The following is a 21,505-nucleotide window of genomic DNA, read 5'->3' as shown; positions in this document are numbered from 1 at the left end:
ACTTTTTATTCTATGAAATCAGTTTTTCTTATTTTACTAAAAGTTTTATTTTTATAGACGACCTCCAACACCTCTGTCCGTGTTTCCCGATTCACACCATTGCGTAAGATTTGACGAACAACTTCAACTCTCTGAACAGAACATTAGACGATCTTGCAGGAAGTTATTTGCCACACTCTATGCTCAACGGTTTTCATATCCATCGCATCAAGATCCTTCATCACTTCATGGACGCAGCAACTCTGTACATTCACGCATCAGGAGTAGAACCGTACCGGAGCTGGATCTCCGGCAATACGCTCCTATGCCTGCCGACATCCAGGTAAAAAACGCCCGGAATCATACAATTCCGGAAGTTTATCAAGAAGAAGCAAGACCCCCTAGTTCGGCTTGGAGTCGTCGAGCCGTACAGAAATCCATGTCTGATGCCAGTATTGGCGAAAGAGTAAGCTAGATAATTTTATCGCATTAATTTTAATATGTATATCGTATATTTTATTTACCACCTTTTCATATCTGAAAACTATGAAAAAAAAGTTTTACATTTTAAATTAAGAGTTCGATTTTGAGATAAAATTGTCGTTGTTTGGAATACAGTGTTTGATTTTAATTTTTAGTCATAAAATGAAGTATGGGTACGCTCTCACGCTTTATTGCATGTAAATATCTGTAAAATTAATAAAAAATTTCAAATTCGTTATTTTTCGTGAAAAAAGAATTTCCTAAACTAATACATGACGTATTCATTATATATTTATTAACTAAACAACCCTGCTTTATACGGGGTGAATAGAAAATAATCAACAGCTCAGTACTGGAGAACATTACGGAATCATGCACAAAATTGAAAGACATATACCGCACAATTACAAATGCTAAAATTTCTATTATTTTAAAATTTATTATCTGATGTCCTTCCCGGTGGCTTCCCGTTATTAAATTAAGCAAAATACGTTTTTTGTAGTATCAGAATATAGATTAATTGCCTTCAGCATCACTGGGCGTGAAGCCATTATTCGCGGTTAATTCACGATAATCAGAACTGCCATATTTCATAGCTCTCGGTCGGATGATTTAGTCTATAAAAAACAGAAATTTATTTTAATATATAGATTGCAACATTATTTTTTAACCATAAATTGGAACTTTGCTTCTTACACGTCCTCTCCATGCAAATTTAGATCAAAATTTTAATTGCATAAAGTTCTCGATTGTCGAAAATTTGAAGTGCTTTAGTACTTATAAAGCAAAACTAGAAAAATGCGCTTTGTAAGATCCAAAATTGTTTGTAAATGCAGGCTCATCATAAAAATTGCACTGAACTTCAGTATACCGTAGAGCTGTATTGCTAACGAAGCATCAAAGGTACAATAGGAAACAATCTTTAACATGTTAACATTTTAAGCATGTATATTTTCCAAAACAAAAGTAACTCGAAAACTTGTTAGCAATAACAATAGACCTCTTTCTGCATCAAAGTTTAATTTGTTGCTCACTCTCCTTTTGCCAAAATAATTTTCAATTTACATTTTATAGTAGTAAATCAATGATTAGATTTGAAGCATCAAATTTACATTTGGCATGTCCTTTTTCAACTATAAAGATTCAAACTGTGTCATTTTAATTATCAGCTCCTTCTGACTCAAATTGATTTGTTACTTTTGTCTTTTAATATAAAAAAATACAAATTTAGAAAAAAATTATTAATTTTTTAGGGTTTGGGAACATCTCCTGTTCAAAGATACAAATCGAAATGCAACTACTTTCCCATGGATTTACCAGAAGACAAAGTCTGTCATACAGCATCGACTGACAGTGGTTTGGGAAGCCTCAGGAACAGCGGTCAATGTACTTGTCATAGCCATCAAACGGCTGTCATACCTTCTAGTCAACCATCAAATGTCTCAACATGTACATGCCGATGCTGTAGCTGCAATCAAGAACTGTCCACAAATGTGAACAATGCTTCAAAACTATTCAAAAGTAGCAGTTGTTCCACACTTTCCAGCACTCTATCTCATCAGAGCAGGCCTCATCTAACTCAATTTCCCCCTCGAACTTTAAGAAAAGTAATGTCCCATAGCGAGGATAAACCCAAAATCAAATACCTGCAAAAAACTTCAAGTTGCTCGAATCTTCTGGACAGGCCATCTAGTGGCTATCATATTGCTAATGTGCCAGTTTACAATGACAATATGGTGCAGGCTTACGCTCATTTAGCGTCTGTTATACCAGAAGATTTGAAATCGAGCTGCAGTTCTCATGGTGGTCGAAGAGCAAAAACTTTGAATAGGTTGAGGTATACAACTGATAATGTTTTCACTGAACCCTATCGTCCCCATTCTTCCTTTTCTTCAACCTCAGAACCTCCTCACTGTTCAGGAAAAAGAGATTACGCAGAACAGATTCCTTTCCAAACCTCTAGTGATAAAGATGTTTTTAATAACAGAAACAATCCAAGTATTAGTTCTTTTAACAATGCTGTGGGGACAACGGAAGCGGATACAAAAAGTATAGTTTCTGCTGAGATTTATAGTCAGATTAATGATGACGATGTTAGTTCCTCGGAAAAAACATCACACCGGGAAAGTTTGAAACATCGAACATTTTGTAGTGAAAGACCAAAGAGTATCGGTGTGGTTATCCCTAACCGAGGACCAAATCCAGTTTATCTGAAATCTGCGTTAAAAAAGCCTACTCAATCTGCGATTATTAATGGTAAGATATTTTTCATTGAACATCTGTGAATATTTAACAAAGGATTTTTAATTAAAGGTTTACATTTTAGTGTTTATGATTACATGAGATCTGTTCAATGAGTATCCATCCAGATAAAAAAGACCTAGAGTGCGGGGCTTAGTAACTACTAGTAGGCATACCTTATTGAGCATGTTCAGTTTTTTGTCATGGCCATTGCTGACACTCAGTTAATGTCAAATTTTTAAAGAGTAAGCACGTGTTATATTAGCCAGATTTCATTTTGGGACAAATTAATTAAAAAGAAATAAGAATGATAGTGATGAAAGTTTCGCTCTAAGATAGAGGATTCTTAAACAAAAACAATCCTCAAATTCTACTTGAAAATTACCAAGCTTCAGATAAAATTTGATCCGGGAACGTTGTTCAACTTATTCAGTTATTTTGTCTCAAAATAGAAATCCGACTACTCTACCTTAGACGTACGTACTCTTTAACGGTATGGTGTCAACTGAATGATCCTATGGTCACGAAAAAAATTTAGTTTGCTTACTAAGGCTTCATTAATTGCCATTAGCCTTAGTCTAATTATTACTTAACCATTAAATTATTACCATTTCTATTTTTTTCCTATTGCGAATTACTATTATGATCGGATAGTTTTTGAACAGATTTCGTCGCTACGCAAAGAACCTTTAAAACATGTTTAACTACTTTAGATTTTTTTCACTAATACTTTTTTTTAATTTTCGTTTATTTACTCTTAGTGTATTACCACATTATTATAGAAAATATTATAACCGTCGTTGAACAGCCGACCCAATTTTCGAGTTTACGACAACCAATGTTCAACTCCATAGGTTGCCTTGTAATTTTCAACACAATCCAGAAGACAAAGAAACTCCTGGCTCAAGTATTGGGAGAAATTTACCTTCGTGGGGGACTTTTTTAATGGAACTAACCCACACTTGCGTAACATGAAGGGGATAACCTCTCTTGGTTAGCCTGACGACAAGGGAACTCTAACCCATAATCTATTTACTACTGAGGATATTTAACGTCACCACTGTGGTCATTGCGAGCCGGATGCCGTAGCAACCAGCCATCGCTAGGACTCTAGTCCGGGTCACCTGATTAGGGAGCGAGTGGTCTATCCACCACGGCTCCATAATAGAAGATATGTCGGTATTTGCTGAAGAATATTTTAAATATTTAGTCTTACATTCTTTGAACATCTAGGTTTTGAGCATCCAACTTTTATAGTCAATAGAAATTTTGTCAAAAATCAAAGTAATAAAAACACATAAATAACAAAATTTTTTAAGAAAACGGTTGGGTTGAATAATATGCAACGGAAATGCCCTGCAGAGCCCCTTTAATCGTGTTGAATGCAATTATAAAAATGGTCAAAGTTTGAAAGCTTGGGGCAGAAACGCAAGTGACGATCGTCGCTATAGTTGGGCGTAACAAGGCACTAAATGCATACCCTTCTATCTAGAAGATTATCAAAGTTATTAAAATAATCTATAAAGTATGAATTAAACTGCAGAACGTGACAGCCATACGTAAAACGGTGATTAGCCTATGAACCAGTTTTTAAAATTAAATAGCTTTACAAGCAATTTTTAAAAAAATATTGCATAATATTTATGTAATTAAACTTGTTTCTTTATATTTGACTACACGTAATTGATGTTTACGATCAAAATAAATGGGTTTTATGTGGATATCTTAATTACGTGATATGACTTATTAATCAATGTTAAATTTAAGTTTCTTATTTAGCACCTCCATATTTTAAAATATGACTTGAATCTTAAACATATAATTTACTTTTCCAAATCTACATCATTAATAAGAAATGATGTCATTTGCTGTTAAAGATAGTAATGTTAAAATTCATTTCTAGCATTCTTTAATTTAAGATGCTTTCTTTTGTTTTTGATGAATTGCTTCAGACTTCCATAAAATAGCTATGAAAAACCTTTTTTGATTATTGGAAATTGAAGCAAACTGTAATCTAAATATATTTACGGTGCATTACGTCTAACATTATTGTTTACTTTAGTGAACGATCTGACGGATCTGGAAACTCAAGTAAAGGGAATTGCACCCAAGCCATCTGAGGTTGAGTACGCTATGGTGGACAAAACGAAGAAAAATCGTTTTGCTAGCTTACCAGTTTTAAATGGAAGCAGTAATATCATTACAAATGAAAATGAAGAAAAAGACCCTCCCGTGCCACCCAAAAAGAACCTTCACAAAAGGTATGTTTACATTTTTTTTCTTCTACAAAAAGTTATTTAATGTTTTGATGATAATAGAAGCGCTGTATAACAGAAGGTGTTAAATCACCAAAAAAAAAAAATTTTTTTTTTTATAATAACACCCCATCCTCAGATGTTCACATTTTTTTAGATCCAAGCGACATGCATTAACCTATATCAAACTTTATAAAACTTTATGAAGGTTAAAGCATTAAATATGCAACTTTTGGATAGAATCTTCCACAGAAATTGGGGGAAATGAATAGAAGTTACATCTTCCACAAAATGAATAGAAGTTAGACAGAAATTAATAGAATAGATTTTTGTATTGGTATAGAATGTGCAATACAAAAAGCGATTAAAAGTCAAACTCTATCTAAATTCTTTTTAAAAAAACATCGAACATAGCCGAATTTCAGCGAAATAGATATTTTTATGTAATGTAATCTGTTTATTTTCAAATTTATCAAAAAATGTTACCTATGTTAACCGACGTCACTTTTTTTTAATGCATGCGTCATTGGCACAAGGGATAGATAACGAATCGTTTCAGTTTTTTGTACACCTTAATTTGGCATTTGTTTAGTTACAGTACCATACGTATCAACAGCATTCTACATGTCAATCAGTTAGGAAATAGTTTGATAATCAGCGCGTTATCATAATCTGATGATAGGTATAATTTTTGCATTAGCTGGGTTTGTTTCATTCAATCGTTGGATTTTGTTTGTAAAATAAAGAAGCTCTTACAAGACTATCTAAAAATAGTTGTTATATTCGAGAAAAGCAATGATTTCTGAGAAAAGGTAAATTTTTTATAAAGCTTTTAAAAATTATTTGTATGCATAGTTATGTGTGTATTTGCTATGCACAATTTATTTTTTTGTTCATAAAAGAGATCTTTTGAATAATTTTGTATTTATATCTCTTAAATTTTCCCATTTCCCATCTTAAATTTTTTTACATAATTTCATTATTTTGTCTTTTTTTTGGCAATTTAATTTAATATTTTAATTTAAAAAAGATCTGAAAATATACTGGATTGAAAAATTAAAACTCAAACGCATTGTAGAAATTTTCATTACTTACAAGTTAAAAAAATATATAATATCTTTATTTTATGTTAGGAGAAATAATACAATTTAAGATAAACTTGATTCCTCGAACGGGACATTTACAGGAGAAAATTATTTGATTGTGGTAAATTTTGACTGTCATGAGTTGCCTCAAGTAACAAATGATACCGGATGCAGTTAATCTTGATTTTGATGGGATGAAGGACTAAATACGTATTTTTCTTAATTTAATAACGTAAAGCCAAGAAGGGCAACATATAATAACAAAAAAAAAATTGGAATTATTTTACCTTTTATTATTTGTGTCGGTATTTGTCTTAGAGTTTAGTGCATGATTTTGTAATGTTGTTCAGTACAGATTTATTGATTTTTATCTTTTCACCCCGTGCGAAGAACGGGTATTCAACTAGTTTAAAATAATAAAGTATTCTGGAAATATATTGACAAAAACGTAAAAAACACAAATTATGTAGATGGTGTATTTTATAACTGTCCAGTGTTTGTGGCCTTCCAATATCAAAATTTTATAACATACAAAAATAGACAATTTTAACCATGTTCTTTAAAAAAAAAAAAAAAAACGGTTTTATACAGCCTAGCCCACTTAGATTTTTCATCAAAAATCTGGGCTTCAAGTTTTTTTTCAAAATTATATTACATTTTTATTCCTGAGTCCTGAATGAATAAGATTGTAAGATTTGTTTCGAATATGAAAGTCAAATATTTGGTATCAATTTAAAACTTGTTTTGTTGCAATGCAACTATTTTTTGGGAGATTTTATATTGCTATGTTGTTTTTATTTCCTGATGACAAACATATTGTAATATGAAACATAAAAATTGCTCAAATGAACGATCCCAATTTTTTTTCTTTGCATTAACACAGGTTTCTTTGCATTAACACAGAATCCATTGGAATAAAATTTTAACCCAACTAAACATACAGTTAATATACAACCACTTAACATATACAGTTTTACTTTCTCTAAATATCATATTTGTTTTTTGAGTACTATAAAACTCGTTGATTTTTTTTGTCGCTTACATTGATTTCTCTATTGCAAGGCAGAATACAGAGATTTCTGCTTTTTAGGTAATAATCAATTTTGCATTTACTACCGGAACATTTTACTACCCTATATACCGGTGTATCAATCTACTTTTCAAACCCCCAAAATTTTACGAAAAACAGAGGTAGGCTTAAACACCGGTGATAAATTCGGACATTCGTAATAGTGAAACATTGATGCATTATAAACAATGCGATCAATATGAATTCTGCCAATTTACCTATAAAAATTGCCCCTTTTCATAAACTGTTTAATATGTTAGATGCAATTAATTTTGCATTTTTTTCATCGTATTTTCTTTACATATAAAGGTATTTTATTTCGAAAAAATACTTTAAATTACATTCGAAAAGTTAAAAATCAGATAATTTATTCAAGTGTATTTCAAGAAATATAACGCAATGAAAACTTTTAAAACGTACCATAAAGCTGCAAATTTATTATAATTATGAATCATAAGTGTCTGATTCGTTAAGGTTAGTTGTGTTCTCGTGCGTATCCCGCTCGCCAATGGGTTCTACTTCATCCTCGTCTGCTGAGTTCCGCGAAAATTCGTCTTCTCCCCCCCCCCCTCCTATAGAATTCGAGATTCCACATTAAAAAAAAAAATACTTTACAATAACATTTGAATCTTTCCACTCGTCTAGTATCATTTCACTCATGACGTCGATAGATATAATAATCGACTTACCGACAACGGTCGACTTAAGCGCCCGACCTACCAAACATTTGCGTAATTTAGAAAAATCTCGCTATCAAAAATAGGGGGTCGACTTATACACCGAAATAATACGATATATCTTTTTCGTTCATCTCTAAATGGATTCACAAAAAATAAATATATTTGTGCTTTTTATGGATGTTCCATTTATACAAATAATTATTTTTTTTCTTTCAGTGATTTCTCCTTATACCGTAGTCGCTCCTCGTCTCCTAAGAAAACCATCTTAGAGAGGATGCAGACATTAACGAAGAATGCTAAGAGCGCCCTGCAAAAGGCTTTCTCAACGGAGCGCATTTATCGGCCGGAGCGAGAGGAGCGGATGGAAGGTCAAAAAGGACTCCAAAGGTCAAAATCTTTCATCCGAGGCCTCACCAGTAGTTTCCGAAAGAAGAAAAGGAAGAACAGGGGATCTCCTACAGCAGAGGTCGTACCACAGACTGGGTAACTATCTCATCTCCTAGGACTTGTTTCATTTCGCTCTCCCAATTGGATTAGGTGTTTTTGAGATTCTTGTTTATTTATTTTTATGTATGACACTCTGAGCGCAGTTTTAAAAGGAATAAAAAACATTTTGTGAAACTTTGAAGATGCAAATTATATTAAAGATTAAGAAATTTTCATCACTTTGCTTTTATATATATTATGGTATTATAATTTTACAAAAAAAGAACACAATTCTTATCAATAATTCATGAGTAAGGTCCTAATTTTAATGACAATTTTTTTTACCAGGTTTTCCTCTTTTTTTTTTTTTTTATAGAGCATTTTTAAGATTTTGGAATATTTTTGTTTCTAAAATTTTCTGTTTAATTTGAATCATTTGTGTTCGTATTAAAATGAGAAATTATTCGAAGAACTTTTTTTCTTAAATTTTTTTTTTATGAAACAGACGTTTTAAAGAGCATTAATGTTTACTAAGAAAAAAAAGAATGTCAATATCTATTTTATATAGTATTTTTGTAATCTAAATATCTAGTATACTATTGCATCTGATTGATGCTAATGTGGCTGATTCTTGGTTTTGGCGTGGCGCCGACGACATTGCCTCTTGTCTTACTATACACACGTTTTGGAAATAAATATTGTTTCACATTAAACTTCTAGTTCAATGATCGTCAATACATAAGTTTACGGGCATGTTTTACAGTTTTTAAAAGTTTTGTCATTTTTAACAACGTTTTTTTCTATTTTAAAGAAAATTTTTGACATTAGTTTTTGAGTAACAAACCCCAGGATATGGTTATTTTTTGAGTTAGTATAATCACCCAAAATATAGATTTGTGAACAAATACTTTGAAGTTAAATAAATAATCCCCAGAAATTGTTAAAGTAAAAATTTCTGAAAAGAAAAAATTTCACCTAAAATAAGAATATCGTACATTAATCCAGAATCAACTTTACAACTTATTTCCTCATCAGACTGTTTGTTTTCTTTAGGTAAACTTGAATTTCACGACTAAACTTTTCTTATTATTATTAATATAAGACCTAATTTTGTAATACTTTTTATTTATTTTTATTAATTATTTCTGATCATTAATTAATATTAAGTGCATTTAAATCAGCGTTTGCCAAGTAGGCCTACTTTGAAAAAACCCTCCCGGGATTTATAGGGTGGGCCCACCTTGAAAAAACCGACTTGGAACACTAAATGTGTTGTTGCAATGCGTTATTTAAACTTATTTTAGTTTTGTTACATGTATTTTATATTGACTTTTTATGGATTTATTTCTATTTTTAAGCTTATACAACACTTTTTAATAAATAAATTATTTACACAGTAAAACTTTAAAGTTTATGTTTACGAAATGAAAAAAAAAAACAATTTTCCCCGAGTTTTTTCAAATAAAACCCAATTTCCTCCAGGTTTTTTCAATAAAACCCAGGCGGGTTGGGTTTTTCAAAAAGACCCGGGTATTTTCAAACCCTGATTTAATTATAGTGTGTAGTTTTGGTAATATTAAGCTTTTCGTCAAGACTCACTATTATAAAGATAGCCTGCAAGTTCTTTTTACCACATTTTGTGGAATTACAAAATGCATTATGAACTTCATTAGAATTGCAGGATCTTCGAATTATTACTCTTAATAAAGTTTCTTTTCAGTATCATCATGAACACTGGGATTCAAAAAATTTATATTTAAGCGAGGAAAAATAAATGAAAATGCTACCATAATCTGACGATCAATCGTCTGTCTTAATTAAAATTTTATATTTTGGAGCATTTTTATTTTGCTCTAATAATTGCAATCCTCAATGTATATGCGTTTTGTCTTCATTCTTAATGAGTTTGAAAATATTAGATACTATACTATAACTACGAAACATACTATAACTTGAAACATCGAAATTAGAGGAATTTGATAGCTTTTACTTCTACTCTGTACCCTAGTAATGGCAAACGTAAAGTTGTTACTTTGCTTTAATTACAAGTTAAATATTCAAGAAAAACTAAATTTAGTTTAAACAGCCAGAAAAAGCAAGTTTTAAAATTTTTAATAAAATATTAGTCATTTTCTGATGCAATTTTTTTTTTTTTATCTAGAGCCCATAAAAAAATTCATATTCTTTGTTGTTCCCAACTTTTGTGTAAAAGTTAATAAATTTTTATTAAAATTAATTAATGTAAAACACTAATTGAATCAGATTTTTTTTGTAACTGTAAGCAATTCGTTTTATGTGATTTATAATGTTTTCTAAGTTGTCGTTTCTTTTTTTCAATTGACCGTATATGTATAAAACAAGTTATTATCAATAGTAGTTCTTGCATTTATTTATAGAAATATTTATTAACATCTTTTGTAAACATTTCAGTTCAAATTCGGAGTGGAATGATCAGACAAATTCACAGAATACTCAACTAAATGTGTTGGGACAACTACTCCAGTTGAATTTAGATGGCTCACAAGTTGTGGAGTTGACCAAACCACCTACAAAACCATATGGTTTTTTTGTAGCAAGAGGACGAGTAAGGAACTCCAAAGGTAACATTTCTAGATCTCCAGTTTGGGAATATGTTTTAAGTCTGGAATCACCTTCCTAGCTTTCAAAAGAGGGGTCTAGATATAGTTAAGTGGCGATTCTAGAAAATTTCCGATACAGCGCCATCTGGTAAGAAATAATGAGTTAACTTTTCTAGTTCGAAGCGATGGGAAGATGAGGGAATTACAAAATTGTAAAGCATCGTCGCCTTTCGTACAAAAAGTGTCCATGTTGTGTACATTAATGTGCATCTGTTTGCAAGCGATTACTTACAATTAATTCAATGTGACAAAAAGGTCTTAGAAGGAAAAAAGAAAGAAAACAGTAATTATGAGATAACATTGTTTTTGTTGTAGAAAACTTAAATTCATTGAAAATAGAAGTATATTTCTTTAGCTAAGCTTTTTCTTTTCTTTAAGAACGTTAAATATTCGCTTCAAGTGATCTTACACAAAATGCCTATCTCTACTAACTTAATCGGTGACGCTCTATAACTTGTAACCCTTCACTACCTTTTTTTATAGATAAGTGCTAACTTTTCACCTCTCCTCCAGGTGACGCTGTAGAGCAGTGGTTACCAACTGGCAGCCCGCATCCGGCCTGCGAACCAAAATATATTAGTTGTCATTTTTTTGCGGACAATTTTCGTGGAAATTCTATATGGGTTTTAAATACTTTTAAGTTTTATATCTTAACAATTTAATATCTGTTTCATATTAGTAATCGCTTAATACATAAGTGCATATTAAAGTTATTGTAGCCAGAAATATTTAATACAATTTTTTAATTATTTTTGATAATCCAGTCTGACAGTACTATGTTTAATGTTCCTCCAAACATAAGAGAGTCCTACATAAAGTTCTGATAATGTTGCTGCCCGCCATTTGACTGGTGTTTTTAATCGCGGCCCCCGGTCTCGTGTAAGATGGAAACCCCTGCAGTAGAGGATCTTTTCAAATAGCACCCAGCGACTTAACCTTGACTCCTAATTTTAAAGCTGAAGGGAGTGGTTCCAGACTTTAGTATAATTTTTATAGTGTATTTTCCTGTATATTTTTTTTAATAATATTTACTACCAGCATTGAAATGCAAAATTTTCAACTACTATACATTTCAAACAACTCCTTAGGAATCTTTCACTATCAAATAATAGAAAGTTCCTAAAAGCAGAAGAAAATAATCGTTTTTTTTTTAGAAAATACGAATAGAAATGCACTCATTTATTCAATTTTGTCATAGTGCTTAAATTTAATGAATAGCGAAATGAAAATGGAAAAATTTGATCTTCCAGTCTTAGAAGGTAGTTTAAAATATTCAGTTGTGTAATGTGTTAAAGATCAGCAACATAGAAATATACTAAATAAAGTGAAATAAATGGAAATCGACGCATAATTTTAATTTTTGAAATCATGTCTTTAATATATATTATTTAAATATTATATAAGTTAAAATGAAAATCATTTAATTATCTTTTCCTCTTAAGAGTCATATTGTTAACAAAGAAAAATTAAATAAAAAAAATCGATTATCTCAACTTCAACTTTCAATATGAAAGTTAAACTTATATTGCCTAATAATTTTGAACAAGACTTAGAAAATAAAGCCCTCCTGTATTATCACAAATTTGCGTTCGCTGAGAACTTCTTGAGTAAAAGTGATATGCATTACACGGAGATGGAAATTACCAAAACTTGCCAGGACTAGGAGAAATTTCGTTTAAATTTGAAGCAGCAACATCGATTCTGCCTCTTGGGCCATTAAACTCTATATTTCTTCTTATGAATTATAAAATGATTAAGATTTTTTCTGTTCTACATAAAAGAAAAAAAATTGATTTTCGATTACATATAAAAATCGCTCAATCAAATATGAAAGCGTCCAAGGTAGACGTTTCTTCCTTTTTGATGAATATGATGACCTTCATTCGAGTATTTGTAAGCAATCATCTTTTAACAAAATGTAAAGCTTTCGTATACATTTTTGAACAGCAGAATTTTGCACAACATCCTCATCGTACAGTTGAACATTGTATTTTATTGTCTGTTAAACAATAAGGATGTATGTTACGAAACAAATAGCGATGACTCGACACAAGGATAAAGCGTCCTCTTATATTTCATATTGCTCAAATGTTAACAGTGATCAGACAAGTTTATTGATGATGAAAAACTTAGCATTATAATTATTTTGCTTTCTTAACCCTATAAAAGTTAAATAACATTAGAATTTTGAAGAAAAAAAATTCCCTTAATTTAAAAGGTTTTTTATATATAAAAATAATGAGACTAACGTTTTATAACGAAGTCAGCATCAGAGTTTTACATTTTTGCAGAGAACATGGTGCAAAGTGTGTGCAGAATCTTCAAAGCCGTATTTTTTTAAACTTCTTATTTCAAATTAGCATAATTCATAACTCGAAAAATTTTAAGTTCGATTTCAATTTTAAACCGTGTCTTTAAAATTACGTCCTTTATAGCAATATATTATTTTATTGCATAAATTTTTTAAACAATATCCTGATTACTTTAATCTGAATTTTAAGTTTTTAGTGGGTAAAACATGCACTATTTTTGCAAAAATTGGTTTATTAAAAAATTTCGTTGATTCTATTTGTATACATATTAGAAACAAATTTTTTATCCCAACTCAAAAATTGTAGGTGATGCTTGTCCAGACGAATTCCTTTAAAAAAATGCGTTATCGAAGAACTGTACAATTACCATTTTGTTTTGTCTTAGGAAAATAGTTTTTACAAATATCTAGTTATGTAATAAAATACCCTTTTCAGACTTTAAATTTATTCCATTATCTCGTCAAGAAAAAAAAAATACCCACAATATGCTATTTTTATTTAATTATATCGTAGCTAAGGCTTAACCTTTTAATAATTTTTAAACTCTTTAATTTTTAAAAATCTTTTATAGCTGTGAAATCAGTTGAATTTTATGATTTTTTTTTCCTTTCTCGAAACTAACTCCAAACGTCAATTATCAAGGAAGTACGTTACAACTGTGCCGTTTGCGAAAAACTTGTGCTTAAATTTTTAATTGTTTCAAATTTTTAAAAATTTTATTTTACATTTTTATTTTTAAGGTTTATTACTAAAATACCAAGTTCCATCTGAAATTTAATTTCGCAAGTTGTGTACATCCCTCTTGTTAGTAGTTCAGAACCCACTCTAATGTAATGTCTCCTCGGTTTCTGAGCGGAAAAATTCTTCCCTAGGTTGGGTGGTTGAGGAGTGTGGTGTGGAAGCCGGGTGATTAATAACAGAATCTTCCCTCCGATTTAAATTATGCTAGTGTAGTTTCTTCGTTTCATCATTAAATGCAAATCCCAGACCGTCAGCAATAGCTCATTAATGTTTTAACAATGAAAGCTAATCCAAATCAAAACTCTCGAAAAGGAGAACGCTCTCTTGTAAATTTCAAATTAAAAATCAATGCACAATTGATTTAGAAAATATAATAACTATTTAACATTAATAATGAAAGTATAAAAGAATTTAAAAAATCTGTTCAAAATATATAATTAATAAACATAATAATAATGAAAATATAAAAAAATCATTGAAAATTCTGTTTGGAAACTATAATCATTTAGCATAAAAATTCATCATCAATGACTTGACCGCCCAGGGTGGGCCTTGGCCTTTTCAAGAAGTTTTTTTCCAGGCTAACCTTTTTTTTTTTTTTTTGCTAGTGTTTTCCAATTTTTAGTTTTCAAGACCAAAAGGTCTTTCTCTCTAGGCCATCTATACATCTCAAATTCGGCCTGCCTCTTTTTCATGTGCCAACTGGTCTGGCATTGAAAACTCTTTTTGTTGTACGGTCTTCGTCCATTCTGATAAAATTTTATTCTTTGTCGTTTAATAAAGTTAATAATCTCGGGTTTATTATATGGGTGATAAAGCTCCAGATTTGATCTTCTATGCCACTCACCATTTTTTTGAATTCCTCCAAAACTACTTCTCAAGACCTTTCTCTGAATGGTACCCAACATAGCCTCATCCGTACAAAATATGGTCCAGGTTTCACAAGCATATGTTAAAATTGATCTTATAAGAGATTTATATAACAAAACTTTTGTTTTTCTATGAATTAAATTAGATTTCACGTATTTTCGAATTCCATTAAAGCAGTTATTGGCTATAGTAATTCTTCTTTGTATTTCCATTGTGGTATTGTTCCTGTTGTAACATAACAATTATAAAAAATCAATGTAAAATCTATTTTAAAAAATTAATAAATACTCTACATTAATTATGAAAATATAAAAATCAATGCAAAATCTATATAGAAAATATAATAAATATTCGACATTAATTATGAAAATTGAAAATATAAAAATTATTGAAAAATATGGAAACTATAATAAATATTTTATGTAAAAATAATGAAAATATAAAAGTCAATGGAAAATCTATTTAAGAAATGTAATAACTATTAAATAGTTGTTAACAATTGCATTGTTTTTAATTATTGTTCTAATTTTATTTTTCAGGAGTGTTTGTCTCCAGAATGAGAGATCAAGAAACCCAAAAACAATTAGCCGGTTTGCTGGACATAGGAGATGAAATTTTAGAAATTGACGGGTTTAATGTCAAGGATGCAGACATAATGGAAGTGAATCGCCTTATGTCCAATAAAAACACTATGTTATTAACTGTTCTTCCTTACATATGCAGAAAGGACATTTAATCTGAGCAGCATTTGTAAAAATGAATTTTACAGTATTTAAATAATTTGTACATAGGAAGGGGTCAATGAGACATCGTTTATGAGCTTCATAAATTGATAAATAAAACTAAACTTTTTTATGAATCAAACAAGAAATTAGAATGCTTTAAGTATAACGTAATTATAGAAATTTTGCTTGAGTTCTGAAAAGTTGTAAAACTTTTGTATAGTTACAATATTAGAAAATAAGAGCATTATTCGATGTTTTTAAATGTTATGTAATTGTTAATTAATTAAATATTAATTAAAAAAAAACATTTGAAATGTTTTTTCAATTAATATTGTGAAATTTAAACTTATGTATTAAAGTTTAATAGATTATTTTTTTCTCTACATCCAAGCAAATAGCGCTGAAATTCTCTGTGATATTAAAACCACATCTTTATCAATTGTTAGCTATTTTAAAGTTTTTTGGGGCATATCATTTAATTTTAATAAAAATGTTATGATTTTATGCAGAAAAAAACATCTTAGCTTTTTTTAATTGATAAAGTATTATTTGTAAGATATATATAAAATTACATTGCTTTGTTTATGTAAATCATTTTCCAAAGACAATCATGTTTCTGTCAAAGTTTAGACATATATTATATAAATCTGATAAATAATTTAGAATGAGAATGTTATATGAACCACGTACTTGTATTGATATTTTTACACATTTTAAAATTATTATCCATAGAAAAAAAAATTAAGATTTTAATGACATTTCAGCTTATTGTTATTATCACATATCAGAAATAGCTTTTATATACTAAACCATAACCAAGCTACCTTAATCAATTTCATTTCAATTAACATTAAAAAATAGCCACTAACTATCTATGAGTGATGATTAACTGTCGTTAATACCAGCAGGGCGATGTTGTAGGGCATTTGTAGCTATTTAATACTTACTATGTAGTAATGGGGAGTAGTTCTTTTATGCTTAGGTTCGTAATTTTCTCAGTTACGTTTACTTCAAGCTTCTTATGAGTATGTGTAGCTATTAACGCCTCACACGCCCTTGCCTATTAACCTCTAATACCTTTTTTAACAAATAAGCTTATTTTTAACCACATACTACCACCACTAATTAAATCTAATAGCACGCTTATTTTCATAACGCCATTATTAGTCATTATATAATAAGTTGCACTTTATTTATTGCTTAAATAAAATGAATTCTGTACAATATCGCTCCATTTATTCTACAGAAAGTACTCATTTACTTAATTAATAAAATATCTAATAAAGTGATCAATAATGCCTTAATCAGTTATCTATAAAACTTAAATTAACGAATATACATTGTTACTCATAAATTTTTTTAAACCTAATGAATGTTAGTTCTATGTAATTAGCTAAACCTGTAACTTATGATACTAATCTATAAAGCTAAAACCAGTAGGCTATACGAACAATTTACTGTATAATATTAATAAATTTATCGTTCATAAGTCCTCCCTCTTTTTATAAAAATACTATCTTTCTATACTATACGATAATAGACTATACTGTCAGTGTTTTTTGATGTAATTAATGATGATTTAAAAATAACTTTTATAGTCTTGAAATAGTTTATTTGTAATTTTATTAATTAGCTTTGTTTTCAGTAGCTGTACACATAAATTTGAGCTATTAGAGTGGTTACAAACCATTAATTCGCTAATCTCTGATAGAAAACTTACATTTCGCCGAAATAAATTCTTTATTTGCTTTTTGTTTTGAAAGTGCCCTAAGAATTTTTGATAACTTTTTGTAATCACTATAATAGCTTGTATCCAGAAAACTAGAAATAAAATTTTTAAGAAGAGAATGAATTTAGACACGGATGGAAAACAAAACAATGGGAAACAAAACATGCGCAACCAATATGTTTTTTTCTTCTTCCAATTCTGTTAGAGGTTAAGGGTGCGGTGCAGGCTAAGCTAAAGAATGAGAATGAAACATTTTTAAAAAATGTAACGAAAACTTTCAAAAATTTTAAAATAAAGCAGAATTAAAAATGTTTAAGATGTGTATTGTTAATTTGCTCTGTACAAACTTTTTACATGTTATGGTCGGGAGATGAAAGTTGGTCAATAATGTATTTTTTATATCAACAATATGAAACATTTTGAAAGGGTGTTTTTGCATTTAACGGTGTATAGATTTTATATGTAATTATATATTTTTATTGTTTTTATCTGAAGTGTATAAAATATATGGTTTTTACTCATATGAAATAAATATATTTTCTGATGCATTTTGGTGTTTTTCTTCAATTCCCGTTTGGAAAAAAAAAATTTTTTTGTTGATGGAATGCAAACTTAAAATCTTAATCCTTATTTAGGAATGGTTTAAAAAATATATTAATTCTCGGAGCCAAATATGGTAATTTTTGCTTTGGAAACAAAAATAAGAACAAATCAATAAGCTCACTCATTCTTAATATTTACGGTGAAACACATGCAGGGTGTTTCGTAATCACCGCTCTAAATTTATAATTCTTTTGAATCGTTTTAGAAATGAAGTGATAAAAATATATACATACATTGGAGAAAATAAACTAATATTTGATTTAGAAAACAAAACACGCTTATGAGCATTAAATGCAGAAAGCCCTGCTTACTTGGGCAATTCAACAAAAGGATTAAGCGACGAATTTTAGAAGAAAAAAAATTTCAGTTAACAGTTTTAGGTTTTTATGTATTTTACATCCGCTTTCAAAGTCAGATTTCGATGGCTTGTTTGTTTCGAGAGCTGTTGTGGCTCAGGGGACAGAGCATTCGCCTCCCACTGAGGTGACCTAGTTTCGAATCCCATCAGTACGTAAAATATCCTCAGTGATAGACGGATAATGGGTTAGAATCCCCTTGCTATCGGACTAACTATGAGAGGTTTTCGTGGTTTTTCTCTCCATGTAATTGAAATGCAGGTTAGTTCCATCCAAAACTCCTGCCCTTATTCAAATGTCCCCCATTACTTGATCCAGAAGTTGCCCTGTCTTCTGAATTCAAAACTACAAGGCTAAGGAGTTGAATATTGATAGTTGTTAATTTAGAATACCGACGACTGTTCAATGCCGGTTACAAAATAAAAACATGTTCGTTTTTCTTTATTTAAATACTAATGTGAGCGTGAAACTTTATAATTCATTTTTGAGAAGCATTTAAAAAAAAAAAAAAAAGAATTAGGGAGTGATGATTACTGGACAACCTGAGTAACGATAGTGTTTAATAGTTCTTTAAAAATTTGCTCCCACTGAGCACTAAGCAATTGTCCATCAAAAAAATGTTTGAGATAATTTAAAACTTATATTAATTGAAAAAAATATTTTTGTCTGATTGTAAAATTATTTTTCTGAAATATATCCGAAACAAATGCTTAGTTGGTGTGTAGCGGAAATACAGAGAATGTAAAATTTTTATCTATAAAGTTTTAAGCATAGAGACTATATATTTATTTAGATAAAACAAAATACTTCCTTACCAAGGTCTCAATAAGTGTCTAAGGGCAATGAGCCAACAAATATTCTTTGGGAAAGGGACAAATATTTTCCATCACCGACTGTATCGTATGGACTTAACAAAATCTTTCATGTAGTGTACTTTTATAAGCTATCGATTTAAACCAACGTTTTGATACATCGAATGCAAAATGAAAGTAGACAAATTAATATCAGCGATCTAATCTGCGTAGATGCTTCACCTAATGACCCGGAGTAGCGACCTTCCTTTCCTATTTCTCGGGAAGGAACTAAAACGTAAGAACGATAACACTCATTTTTTCGGAAGTAATTGTTATTTTTAAAAGCTGCGTCTTCCATCGACTATCACTTGTAAAAGATGGATTAAATAAAGATACATATTACCATCACGCATTTACAAAACATATAAAGGTAAGAGAATGCTTCGTAATCATAACATTTAAATAGCACTGTATTTATATGCTTAAAACACCCATTAAGTTGCTTGGATTTTTATATATTTCAAATAATATATGTATATATAATCTTATGTGACACCATAAACTCTGGTATTGGCAATACTATAGTTATTATCAATTTTGTTAGGTTGTCTTAAATAATTTAAGTAGTGTTGAATAATTTATTAGTTAGAATAATTTTGTAATTTTATAGAGAAAAAAAACTTAGTTACAAAGTAACTATTTATATTAATCCTTTCTGAAGTGGCTTTAGAAGTTTTAAACCTAAACGATGCTATGATGCCGTACAATGTCATACCTATTGTTTGATAACGAAGCTTGCCTTTTTCGCGCAATAGCACATATATATTACACGATACTCAAGTTCAGGATCGAGAGGTGCGTGAGGAAGTAGTACAGCAAGTAATTGAGCGTAGGGATGAGTTTTTCATCTTAATTCATGACAGTGATGGAAATAATATTAATATTTCTGCTGCCTATTATTATGAAATGTACCGAACTCATACTTACGGAAGTTTGTGTTATTTAATGGCTCCCGGACAGATTTTAAATTATTACTAAAATTCAACACATAAAGGACTTGTACAATATCGTGGACATTCCTTGAAAATAGTAAGAACTGAAATCGAAGTACTTCTGCGCGGACAACAGTTAGACGGTGAAAAAAATAGGTTACTATATTGTTTGAAATTGGAGGATCAATCGGAAATAATCGTATATAAAAAGTGTGCTGTGCATTCGGCTATGTTACGATTAAAGTTTATATGCTGCCTAAGGTAATTCTGAAAGGTGATCAAGCAGGTCGTCGAAGGCGGCTAGTATTAAAAATTATCTATTAATTGTGTAACAATCAAATTTTCTTAATTAAGCTGATGAAGCGAAAATTTTCATTAAATTATATTCTAAAAAATATTATTAAAAAAGATATTTTTTAATATTTTTTTATAAACAATTGATTTGCGTGAGTTTCAAGAAATAGATTTGTGATTGAATTATTTAAATCATTTAAAATAAGAAACATTTTATTTCCCGAAAAACGTACTAATAATGAAATAAAGTATTTAAAAGTTATCAGCTTGCTTATTATATTCATCAAACAATTTATGTTAATATGTATGACTATCATTATTGCAAAATAAAGTTAAAATTGATTTGAAAGTTTCTGATATCAAGTTAATAATACATATCATTTTTAAGCAGGAAAAAATTTAAAATAATTTCATTCGTTATTTTCTAATGTGCTTATTTTTATCTATTATCTAACTCATTTTATGAGACAAATTTAATTTCAAGCAACATTTTTTCAGTATTTTCAATTATCTTTTTTTACTCTACAGTAAAACTTGCAAGCTGGTAGGAATTAATATTTTTTAAAGTTTATACATAGTTACAAAAGAAAGAAGTAAAAAAAAATACTTCAAACTTATTATGTAAATTAACAAATAATTTTAGTTCTAGTTATATTACGCCTTTTTTAAAGTTAACTCCGTTGGGAAAAAAACGAAAACTATAGTTAGTTCATGCTATAAATTAAAATTAAAACTAAAAAAAAAATTTTTTTTTTTATTTTACCATTGCATATAGAAATTGTGTCAAAAATTGAATAACTGCTTTGGTTTTTTTTCCAGTAATATATTTTCTTGTAATATATTATCTATGTAATGTATTATCTTATTTCTGATTTTGAAACCACAATAATTTTTAACTGCAATAAAATCATTAACAGATCTGTAAAAGAATTAATTAAAATCATTTCATGCTTATTTTTATTAAAACCATTTCCTGCTTAGAATGGGGCTTTTATCACTTTTAATGAACTCTTTCTCTTATTTTCTTTTCTTTCTTTTTTTTTGAAAACAAAGCTGTTGTTTATTCGGGTTTGATTAAATGGTTTCATAATGATTATTTGTAGCACTTGTGTTGTATATTTTATCTTTAAATTAAAATTAAAGTAAATAAATTAAATTAGAGTAAATTAAAGAAAAACTGTAGTGAACTTTGGCAAACAATTTTCTTTTTTACTTTTAATTACAGTAAATAA

General features: G+C 29.5%; 2 protein-coding genes across 3 annotated transcripts in view; both read left to right on the top strand.

The window, feature by feature from the left end:
- Positions 1 to 17,782, top strand: part of LOC107454566 (uncharacterized) — a 92,886-nt gene extending 75,104 nt beyond the window's left edge. For both annotated transcript variants that reach the window (XM_016071810.4, XM_071177558.1), the window contains exons 5-10: positions 58 to 445; positions 1,716 to 2,718; positions 4,766 to 4,964; positions 8,009 to 8,275; positions 10,649 to 10,818; positions 15,320 to 17,782. In XM_016071810.4, coding sequence (XP_015927296.1) covers positions 58 to 445; positions 1,716 to 2,718; positions 4,766 to 4,964; positions 8,009 to 8,275; positions 10,649 to 10,818; positions 15,320 to 15,516 — 2,224 coding nt within the window. In that variant the 3' untranslated portion in view covers positions 15,517 to 17,782. The remainder of the gene's footprint in view (positions 1 to 57; positions 446 to 1,715; positions 2,719 to 4,765; positions 4,965 to 8,008; positions 8,276 to 10,648; positions 10,819 to 15,319) is intronic.
- A 1,272-nt stretch (positions 17,783 to 19,054) lies between these two features.
- The window catches only part of LOC107454561 (complement factor B-like), a 40,373-nt gene continuing 37,922 nt past the window's right edge, over positions 19,055 to 21,505 (top strand). The window contains exon 1 of the mRNA XM_016071795.4: positions 19,055 to 19,417. The gene's annotated coding sequence lies outside the window, so the exon portion shown is untranslated. The remainder of the gene's footprint in view (positions 19,418 to 21,505) is intronic.

The sequence above is a fragment of the Parasteatoda tepidariorum genome, chromosome 2, assembly GCF_043381705.1.
Source record: "Parasteatoda tepidariorum isolate YZ-2023 chromosome 2, CAS_Ptep_4.0, whole genome shotgun sequence".
NCBI lineage: Eukaryota > Metazoa > Arthropoda > Arachnida > Araneae > Theridiidae > Parasteatoda > Parasteatoda tepidariorum.
The sequence above is the reverse complement of the archived record's forward strand: the minus strand, read 5'-3'. Positions and strand labels throughout refer to the sequence as shown.